The following is a 12185-nucleotide window of genomic DNA, read 5'->3' on the forward strand; positions in this document are numbered from 1 at the left end:
TAAACACAGAAATGCTAAATCTAACAAATATCACTCAGACAAAAAATAATATACCTTCTTCTCAAAATCTCATTAAACATTCTCCAAAACTGACCACATACCTAGACATAGCAAAGTCTCCACAGATATAAGAAAACTGCAATAACACCCTGTATTTTATCTGACCATCACAGACTAAAGCTGGATATTAACAACAGAAAAAAAGTTTAAAAGCTCAAGGAAACGGAACAATTCGGTACTGAATAAAAATTGGTCAATACAGAGATTAAGAAAGGAATTAAGGACTTTCTAGGATTGGCTAAATGAATATACAACATACCCAAACTTGGTGGAAAACAATGAAAACTGTTCTAAGAGACAAATTCTTGGCACTAAGCACCTATATTATACTTCTAAGCTCTAGAACAAAAAGAAGGTACCACACATCAAAAGGAGTAGACAGAAAGAAATAATCAAAATCAGCACTAAAATCATAAGATTGGAGGCAGCCCACTACAGTTAGCTATGGGGTGTCTTTCAGAAACAATTTTCACACTTGGTTATTATTCACCATAAACTGAGGCTACAGTGACATGGATTTGGTAGAGAATAGTACTGTGGAGAGTTCCCTGCTCATTCTAATTCTCTGCCAAAGCAATGAGGCAGTGAAAAAGTAATTTAAATTTGGAATACACGTCCTTATTTTGTCAGATTTGTCAGAGCAAACCAACAATATTCATTGTTTTATAGAAATTATATTGCCCTCTGCTAAAGATTATGCTAATGTTTTCTAATTAAATAGTATAATTGTTTGTAAAACTGCCGAATAATGCTGTAGGTGGACATCAACCATCTTGCACAACTATTTCTCCTGTGTGTTCATGACTTTATATTCAGGTATTGAGCTGTCTGTCAGTTGCTGTAGTTTCAACTTGATGGTCTTGAAGCTGTTCTGCTTTGTCTGCTCTTCCTAGGTTCCTATCATTGACTTCCTGAGTTGTATTGTGGAACTCTAACAAAGCTAAACAGACGTTAATTATGAAGTAGAGATAAAGTCACCTGACTGGGCCTTGGGAAATCTATGATAATAACTCCACAAGGTACTATAGTACTACAGAGTCTATTTCATACAATGAGGGACAAAAAGTGCTTCAATTATCCCATCATTATACAACCAGATACTTAAAAATGTTAAGTGATGCATTTTTAATAATCAGGTGAGAGGTCATCTACTTAGCTTCTTCTTCATAAAGTGTTAATGCATTTAATTGTGTGCATTAAATTTCATCTTGCAGTTAATCATCTTTCTTATAAATGTGTGAGGAAAACAGAATGGATAAAAATAAACTATCTGTAGCTATAACAATGAATCAAATAACTTTCACTTATCTGGAATGGTAGGAAACAAAATCAGAATATAATTCCAAAATGTAATCTTATAATTTCTGAAGACAGAAATTTTCAGAGAGATTTGATTTATACTTGAGTTATTAGTTTGTTTGAATTGTTTGCTTCATAATATTAAATAAATATAAACATTGTCCATGTTGCTTAGCATATTCATCCCATGCTAACTGCTTTAAAATATCACAAATGAGCTATGTATTCAAGTATGTGCCTGCATTTTAAGTGTTCAATGCCTGGAAAATGAAAATGAAAAGGCTGATCACCATTAAATTGGCTGAAATAATTTACAAGGTGCATCTATATCGTGATGAAATCACCAACCAAATTCAGCAACGTGGGCTGGGTAATAATCATCCAAATGACTGTAAATACTACAAATTTTGTATGGCCAGATGAAGAAAAAATTGAGATACTACATGCAAAACAGTACACTGCCTAGTACTCAATAAACCATTAATAAGTTTAATATGTTAGCTAACGTTTCCTTGTTCACATTGTTATTGATAGTAATTGCCATCCTCTGTTCATGCTTAAGATTCCTGAGTTAACCTACAAGCTCACAAGTGTAACCTCTTTGGGGATTTTTCCTTCATCTTCCCATACCCTTTACAGTGTTCTGCCGCATCTGAGAAGTACTGACTGTGCGCTCTTGTTTTGAGTAAGCCAGTACTTTCTTCACTGCAATGTGCCTGAGAAAGTTGTAATATAGTTCTTCCAATTCTGAGACCCAGAGAAGGCCTGTAAAAATAGTGAGATGAGCCAACTGGTTCTTAAATTCCAAGCTATAGACTTCATACTTGATACACAAACCAATTGTTTGTGCTATATATCTTATAGTCAAGTGTATTTTTTAACATTTGAATTCCTCTTAATTATCTAGGGATTCATGCAATTCACAGAACCCAACATCCCCAGTCAATAAGTATGAATGCCCTCATGGTCTCCATGGATATGTTTATGGATCTTCTTCATACCCTCTTATTTCTCCATACCTCTCTTATTCCTCAAGCAAATAAATTTGATTTTCTCTTACCGGTTAACATATATGCCATGACCTCAGCTAGCTCTCGTGACTACAATTGGCCCTTGTTCATTTCTTGTTGCATTTATGTTTCAGGCCATAAACTCCTAGATTGTAGCTCTGAGCTTACACACCTGCTCAGTTGAAGTCTATATTGAACCAAAGTAATCTTCACTCCACCTCAGGATTCTTTTATATGAGGAACTGACATTTCCTATGGCCTTACTGGAAACCACACTGAAAGGATGCTTTCTGCATACTCCCTTGATTCCCTTTCACCTCTTATGTGAAGTTGGATCTGTCTCCTGCCACAGCAATAAGTTCTTTCCGAAGGGTCCCCATTGATTCTGAGGTCAGGCAGCCTTTCCTTAACTGTTTGCTCTGAGACCATTTAACACCATCCATCAGCCTACCTGCTTGAAATTCTTTCTACAGCTGGCTCTCATTGAGTTTTCTACAGAGTTTTCTGCATCTACTCTTTTTATGATCCTTATTGATAGTCCTTCCACGTTCTCATCTGGCTTCAGTTTGATTGTAGGTAAGTGCTTAGACTAGCATATGTCTTTTATGTAAAATACAGCATTACAATTTTTGCCTGTGTGTTCACTTAATAACTATCATGCCTTGGATGATCTGTGTACTTCTTAGGGCCTTCCTGGGTGTTGGTTTCATTCTATGTTCTGTAGTTTTGTGAGTTCTTTTACCATTTGCTTTTAACGGTGAAGCTCATGTCTAATATGTGTTTTTCTCACTTCCTCCCTTGCACTAAATGCATTTTTCCATTCCTCACTACATGTTTACCTAAAACAATTCCTATAGGATAATACAATGTAAAAATGATATGTTTTAGATTTTTAAGGTTAAATCTGTTTTAATGATGTTACAGTGCTGAACTTTCCAAGTGTTTTATTTTATTCAATAATCAAATATGGTGGCTTTGTTTGATTCAGTACTTCAAAATTAGATGGAAACTAAACGTTGTTTCTCCTTCCTTTTTCACACTGTAAAATGTATCCAGATGAAAGAAAGCAAGAAAAGACACAGGCCCTTTCTCTTGAGATAACTGATATTAAATGTTGGATGTAATTTATGAGTGTTACAGACAAAGCAAGTGCTGTGGGATATTGCATAGCCTAACAATCATTTTTTGATTGGTTTCATAGAGTTGTGTTTGGCTCTAGAGAAGATATTGCTAATTTTAGAAGGGTTTATCTGGCTAAGACACTAGGCAAGAAATTTACTCAGCCCTTAGGTGGTTGAAAACAAATTCCAGTGCTGTTTTAGAGGTTAAAATATTGTGTGCAAAACCCTCTTTTGTGGGTAAAGAAACCATTTCCTAAAAAGTCTGGAACTTGAATATTTTGTCTTATTTTTAAAAGCCTCACTTCTAATACAGAAAAATCCTGCCTTTAACTTGTCTTTATTTTTTCTATAATACTCATAATTTGATATCTTAATCTCCAAAAGGATGATTAATACTTGATGGAAATGGCTTTATTGCTGCCGCTGCCATACTTTCATTTCACACTTGAGGTGTCAAAATGAGCAACAGGGCTACCTGGAACCAGTTGAATTCAAATGCTTTGACAACTATAGCAGCATTTTTAAGTAAATAAATCTCATACGGTTTAAAGAATTACACAAAAAAATTTGTATACCACCTTCTTTATTCTCACTTCAATACACTGTAATAAAAATCTCATAAAATGTCCTCCATCAGGAAATAAGAAAATACAAACACATTGTTTTTCTGTAAAGAATATGGCTTCAACAATTCTACTGAAGATGAATTGCTTACAATCTTTCCAAACCATATATATTAGACTTGGAGAATGCAGAAATGGTACTAGTGCAACCATCAATGCATAACCTTTTTTTTCATTTAATTCTGCTCAAAATTTTTACATTCCCTGTGTTTTTTGTTTTGATAGTTTGTTGCCTAAAGTTATACTACGTTTTATTCCTATCTAGTCCTATTTTTCTCATATTTAATAGTATTTAGATAGACTGAAAAGTATCAATTGGAATTTCTAATGGGCTAAAAAATACACTATTATTTAGCTCAATAAGCTAAAAGGCTCACTTCACCCCCAAACCTACCCATTCCCTGCAACCTCAGAGGAACTCTGAAGCACAGGTTGCAACTGCACCCAGCATATCAAGAGATAAGTGGTCAGTCAGTAACCTTGGCACCCTACTTCCAAGTCCATTGGTAATAGGGCCGAAATCAATAAAATAGAAACAAAGAAAACAATACAAAGAATTAATGAAACAAAGAGCTTGTTCTTTGAGAAAATCAACATGGTAGAAAAACTATTATCCAAACTAATCAAAAGGCAGAGAGAGAACATCCAAATTAACAAAATTAGAAATGAGAGACATAACAACAGACATTGAGGAAATCAAGAGAATAATTAGGTCATACTACAAAAACCTGTACTCCACAAAGTTAAAAAATGTAAAAGAAATGGACAATTTTCTGGATAGGTACCACATACCAAAATTAAATCAAGATCAGGTGAACAATTTAAATAGGCCTATAACCTGAAAGAAATAGAAGCTGTAATAAAAAGTTACCCCCCACAAAAAAAACCCAGGACCCAATGGTTTTAGTGTAGAATTTAACCAGAACTTCAAAGAAGAGCAAATACCTATGCTCCTCAAACTGTTTCACATAATAGAAACAGAAGGTATGTTGTCAATTCTTACAAGGCTACATTTACGCTGATACCAAAACCACATAGAGACTCAACCAAAAATAGATTTACAGACTAATCTTACTCATGAACATTGATGTAAAAATAGAAATCAAAACAACTCTGAGATGCCATCTTACACCTGTCAGAATGGCTGAGATAAAAAACACCAATGACAGCTTTTGCTGAAGGGGATGTGGAGTAAGGGGAACACTCCTCTATTGCTCGTGGTAATGCAAACATGTACAACCACTCTGGAAACCAGTATGGCAGTTTCTCAGAAAATTGGGAATCAATCTACTGCAAGACCCAGAAACACCACTCTTTGGCATATACCTATAGGATGCTCAACCATACTGTAAAGATATTTGTTCAACTATGTTCATAGCACCACTATTTATAGTAGTCAAAACCTGGAAACAACCTAGATGACCCTCAACAGAAGAATGTTTAAAGAAAATGTGGTACATTTACACAATAAAGTACTAGTCAGTGTGAATGGAACTAAAAAAAAAAGATTCTGAGTGAGGTAGCTCAAACCCAGAAAAATGAGCATAGACCCACTCATAGGTGAATACTAGCTACAAATGAAAGGTTAAGGAGTTTACATTCCATTAGCCCAGAGAAGATAAGTAACAAGGAGAACCCTAAGAGAAACACATAGATTCTCCTGGGAAGAGAAAATAGACAAAAATCTCCTGAGAAAATTGGGAGCATGATGGTGGGGGGAGAAGGAAGGATGAAGAGGAGGACTAAGGAAGAAGAGGACGGGGAAGGAGAACTAGAGGGAAAGGAATGGTCAAGATTGGAAAAGGAAAGAGACAGAGAAAAAAAGAGATCTTGATTGAGGGAGCATTTACAAAGCTAGCAAGAAATCTGGCACTAGAGAAATTCCCAGGAATCCACAAGGATGACCCCAGCTAAGACTCCAAGAAATTGTAGAGAAGATGCCTAAAGTGGTCTTGTCCTGCAGTCAGACTTATGACTATCTTAAATGTCACCATATGACTTACCTCCAGTAACTAATGGAAGCAGATGCAGAGAACCATAGTAGAGCATCAGTATGAGCTCTCAAAAGCCCAGTTGAAAAGAGGGAGGAATGAGAATATGATCAGAGATCAAGATCATGATGGGGACACCCACTGAAACAGCTTTCCTGAGCTAATGGAAGCCTTCTATCTCAGGCCTGACAGCAAAGGAACCAGCCTAAGGCCAAACTAGGTCCACTGAATGTGAGTGACAGTTGTTTGGCTGGGACAGACTGGAGCCACTGGCAGAGGGATCAGAATTTATCCCTATTGCTTGTTCTGGCATTTTGGAACCCATTATCTATGGAGAGATAACTTGCTCAGCCTAGATATAGTGGGGTGGTCTTCAGTCCTGCCACAAATCAACATACTAGGCTTTATTGATTCCACATGGGAAGCCCTACCCTCTCTGAAAAGAGGATGGGGGTTGGGAGAGGAGGAGGGTGGAGGGGGCAGGAAGAGGTTAGGTAGTGGGAAATGGATTTGGCATGTAAAATGAGAAAAGATAGGGTTTTTTTTTTAACAAAAAGAATGTTTTCTCCATAGATGATTTCACAGAACTTAGTATGTACTTTTAAGTATTACACAAAAGAAACTGGAAACTGGAGTGACTGAAGACTTGAGCAGTCAGAATGACAAAACTAGGAAGAGAAAACAAGGTAAAATGAGTTTTAAACAAACTGTAGGTTAAAGAACCGTGTAACACAAAGCCTGAAGGTGTAACTCAGGGAGAGGGCACTTAGAGGCTGGGCATATCGGTCATTTAGTCCATTGTTTTCTTAGTACGCGTATTGTTTTCTTAGTACGCGTTAAATCCTGGATTCCATTCCTGCATAAAATCAGATATAATAGGACATGCCATGTATAATGCTAGAACTGGGTAGGTGGAAGCAGAAAGTTCATAATAAACTTCAAAATATACTCAGCTAAATAATAAATTAAAAATCAGCATGAGATAAATGAGACCTACTCCTCAAAACAAAATGAAACAGAAAACAGATAAAATTTGAAGACAAAAATAATCTTTAATAATTTTTGATACGTAAATTAGGGTATGAGATAAATAAGTGAAATAGTAGCTACTAAAGTTTCTATGAAAAAAATGAAAAATAAACAAACACCAACATTAATGACATAAAATCCTAATGAATAGTAGGAAAATTGTAAATTATGCAAAAATACATTTGAAGAGTCACTCTAGAAGAAAACACGATATTGATGGAGGTGGGGCCTGTTTAGTCTTATGCCTTCTTATTCACATAGTCACTGAAACAGTTTTCTTGAGCTAATGCAGCCTTCCATCTCAGGCCTGATAGCAAGGGAACCAGCCTAAGACCAAATGAGGCCCCCTGAATGTGAGTAAAAGTTGTTTGACTTATGTAATGCATGCATGTCCCATTATCAGGCATATGTTTAAAATACAGCTTACTTCTGTCAAGAAGATTCCCCTTTTAATACTCTCTGTAACTTTAATTCCTTACATGATTTAAGCATGAATGAAAAATAATTTTCATTTTTAAAGTCAAAAAGTACCAGATTATTTCCAAATATAGCTTCTATGTACATTGCTTCTCTCATAGTACACCAAAATGCTACAGAGAAAGTAGTTGAGAAAATTTTCTATGATGACATGGAAGTCGTAATCTAAGGTATAATAATCATGCTATCAAATTTATTTGCTGTATTTTAGACAAACTTAATTCTAAGATAACAACGAGTACTGTGATGAGATAAATGTTAATAATAAAATATATAAAAGTGAGTAAAATATGTCCTGAATAAAAGCCAATAATGAAATCTTGGTTGTGATTCATCATCAGAGCCAGAATTAAATAAATATCTAAAGCTCTTTGTTTACTCTCAGAATACATTTGACAGAGTAATGGATGCAAGAATGAAAGAAATAATACTAAGAATATTTATAGCAACAAAATGGGAGGTATAATGTGGAGAGTGCAAAGTTAATAAATGATAAATAACTAGCAAGTCTCCTATAAAGAAATATATTTTAGTGAGTGAGAAATTAAAGTGAAAACAAGTATCTTTATAGCTATTTACTTGAGGGTCAAATAGAGATCATAATTAAAATACTAACACAGCCACTAAGATTTAACCAAGGTTTTTTTTCCAGAAATATGCACTGCTATAGTATTAACATAGCTAACTTCTATACACCCACAATCAATCTGCAAGTACTGACCTCTTGCTTCATTCACAACATGCAAGGCCAATAGTGAACAGTAAATAGCTCTGCAGCAGGAGATTGCTGCAAGTGTTTGTATGTGCAGGGTCCAGCACTGTGACTAGAAGCTGCGTGCAACTACATTTCCACACAGAATCATATTTAAGTCAATACCTAAATCAAATCACTTCAAATATCATGTGCTAGAATGAAAGTGACTAAAATATTTCAGTGACTGCTGGTTTTAATTGTCAACTAAACCCAGTTTGCACAGAGTCTCAGTGAGGTCAGGGAAGATCAGTCTGTCCTCTGAGCACAATTGGGGGAAATTATCTAGAGTGTCTCAACTGATGTGGGAAGAACCAGTCTCAACTTGCACAGCGCCATTCGGAAGTTCAGGACCCTGAATTTTATGAGAGTAGAGAAATCTAGTTTAGAAAATGCCTGCATTCCTTTCTCTCTTCTCTCTACTGTGATGGGAAGAGGTGCTTCATTTTCTGATTTCCTTGACTCACCAGCTATAATGGACTGTAAACTGAAATTGCAAGCTGAAAGAAACCCCGTCTATTCTAAGCTGCCTTTTGTCAAGGTATTTTTATCACAGAAATAAGGTAGTCCCCAATTTGATAGGGTTATCTTCATTAAGAAGCCTTTTTGCTAGTGGTGATTTATTTTGTTGGGTAATACATACATATTCATATGACTAATGTGTTCAATGTATTTCAAACTCAGTCACTTTCAGGAAGTGGACTCCAAATTGAATGTCACAAACATAAAGACCATAACCATAGTTAATTATGTAAATTAAACATATTTCTCTCACCTGTGTTTGAGACAGACAGAAGTGCTAAACTCTATTTCTCCAAGCACAAGAAAGATGATAAATGACAACTGATACTCAGGATTAGAGTCAGAGACACAATCATAGGAGTTACGAGGGTAATACTAGACTCTCGTGCCTCTTATATACAGATGTTTCTACTCAGCACCCTTGGGTGCAGACTAGAAGAAAGGCTGAAGCATTGCCTCAAGAGTTTTGGATAGCCACAAATGCCAAATTTTGTTTTAGGTGTCTCGTTTCAAAATTGGTGATTTGATGCAAGTATGAACCACTAAATCTAAGCAAACAGAAAACATTTAGAAACACTCTTGGCACATAGGTTCCTACATCATGGTCTCTTGCTTAAAAACTTGGTCACTGCATTGTACAGACAGTTGAAATGCTAAATGCTTTCAAAGAACTTTACTGATTAAAGAAAACTAAGTAATCCCAAACTTCTGTTTATATACCTCTTTCTTTTTACAATTAAAAATGCTAGGGCCAATGCATAGTACAGTCAGAATAATATAGTGTGGTATAGTATTGTCATTATACATTTTATTATTACTATGATTGAATTTAGGTTACAAGTTCAAATGGGTACACTATAATTGCAATTGCATACTTGTATTACTGAGTGATGAGGAGTCAATTATAGTGACTACAAAGTTTTGTCATAAGAGACATTTTAAATTAAGCATTCTTCTTCAAACAACTAAAACCTCAAATCTACTTTGATCTCTTTAAGTATTCAGAGTTCTGTTCATCAAGTGGAGAAAAGACCTTTCTTCCGTACATAGAATAATTTATCTGTTTGCATGAGTGTGACAAAAAATGGTCGCATCTCTGAGTAATAAATGAGAAACACAAAGTTCACAGCGCAGCTCTGCTGATGAAAATTACCTGCCTGCTGACACAACGGTGCTCATGAATTAATTAACCTTTTGCCATAAGAATCTCCAACCTTCAGCAGATGCTGAGGTTTTTCCATTTTTTCATTACTTTAGAAAATAAATAATGTTCAGTAAGTAAAAAAAAAAGGAAATAAATTGGATTGGTTCTCATAGTATTTCACCAAAATTACACAAAGTGTGGCTAAAATATGGTGTGTTGGATGACTCAACTTTTATTTTAGTTTGCAAAATATGAGGATAATGACCGCTTCCTTAGTCACTTTTTTCTTTAATGAATGAGATCAGTTCATCATTCCTAGTAGTGTTGGCTTCCTTAATTTTTACCTTTCCAATTGCGATAATAAAGTTAAATAAACTATGCTTTCACAAACGTACTTTCAGTAAGCTTTGAAAAAAAACATATTTACACAAACGTCATTTTCAATTGAATAGACACATTAAGAGTATTTAGGTGTCTCTGTGAATTGTTTGCATCGTTTCCACTTGGGACCAAAACTTTAAAATTATCTGAGTTAAATAAAGCTAGAATATGGGACAAGAGGATTGTTAATAAATGAGAGTTGTTATGTTTTCTCAATCTTAATGCAACAGACAACAAAGATGAATAGAGGTGAGCATTATAAAGCCAGATGCTTGATTATTCTCAACAGTGACAGGTCTTTATGCAAATATCACAGGCCACACTTAATGTTTTTCACGCTTTGATAGTATATATCTTAAAAACTGTTAACACTATTTACTGTTTAAATTTTTAGCAACATATAATTAGAGCTGACTCTTCTACCACACATTTTTTTGTTTGTTTTGAGACAGAGTTTGAGACAGCCTTGGCTGTCCTGGAACTAGCTCTTGTACACCAGGCTGGCCTTGAACTCACAAAGATCTGCCTGTCTCTGCTTCCCAAATGCATTAAAGGTGTGTGCCGTCACTGCCTGGCTCTACGACCCAACTTTTTATTTTAATTTAAGGCATCATATAATTAGGAAGTAATCTCAACCCTAACACAAGGCCATTTTTAGAACAGGGCTTATATGTATGCTATTTATTAAGATTGTAATATTTTCCTTTTTTTCTCAAGAAAAAAAGTGATTTGCTAAATTCATTTTTAAAGAGGTGATCTAGTCTACTACAGCTCTAAATATTTTTAGATAATCAATATTTGAATGCAGGCAAGAGACCTAAAATAGGATAGAGATATTTTGGTGTTACTTAAATGATTAATTTTGTAGAAAATTGTAATAGATATACATTTAAAAATATGAGTAAGATGTATTTTCCTGACACATACTCCAAATTAAGTAGTTGTTTATCTTGGAACAAAAAAGGCTCTTTTAACATCTGTTAAATCATGATATTTTTTCACTTGATATTATTTATGATTATAAAGGAAGATAGTTTTTTAAGTGATTAATTTAGAATAATTACCAAAGCATTTTGGTCATTTCATGTTTGAGAATACTTCTATTATAATATGCATTTTATATTTACTAGAAATATCAAGACATTCAGAAATCATATAGAAGTTTTATTTGACTATGGGAAACTAGGGTAGAAGACAAAGACAAGACTTGCTGTCTTTATTTTACAAAGCACCTGGACTGAGACTCAGTTCCCTGACAGTATTCCAGAACCCTAAGGCATCTAAACACACCTAGGAACACACAACTTAGCCCATGATAATTTTACCCATATTCAGTGTTATCACTTATTCTTATATGATCACATAAAGGGTGAAAATGTACACAAATAATAAATATTTCTAAGGATCTTTAAACACTGAGACCAGATTTATAATGTCCTTTGGTTAAGGGAAGAATAAAAATATGACTAGTTGGGAAGTAATATCTACATACCTGACAGGTAATGTTCTGTCTCCTTTCCTTCGATCCATCTCTCTTTGAGGAACAGGATACCATCTGAAGTTTAGTTTCCAGTTAAAACCACCATAAGTCATGTCTGACCCAGCCATGTATTCAAAGGTATCATCACTAATAACATCAATGATGGGACACACAACTGTTTTCCTAGAGAAAATCAAAACAAATTCATTTATAAATAAGAATTTACATTAGCTTCTTCAAGTTGGTTTTAGATGATATGATTACACTTAATTATTTTTATGACTTTACCATGTCTTT

General features: G+C 34.8%; 1 protein-coding gene across 1 annotated transcript in view; it reads right to left on the reverse strand.

The window, feature by feature from the left end:
• Galnt13 (polypeptide N-acetylgalactosaminyltransferase 13) overlaps window positions 1–12185 on the reverse strand; it is a 474675-nt gene that overhangs the window by 183123 nt on the left and 279367 nt on the right. The window contains exon 7 of the mRNA XM_075985188.1: window positions 11901–12071. Coding sequence (XP_075841303.1) covers window positions 11901–12071 — 171 coding nt within the window. The remainder of the gene's footprint in view (window positions 1–11900; window positions 12072–12185) is intronic.

This window comes from Microtus pennsylvanicus, chromosome 9 (assembly GCF_037038515.1).
Source record: "Microtus pennsylvanicus isolate mMicPen1 chromosome 9, mMicPen1.hap1, whole genome shotgun sequence".
NCBI lineage: Eukaryota > Metazoa > Chordata > Mammalia > Rodentia > Cricetidae > Microtus > Microtus pennsylvanicus.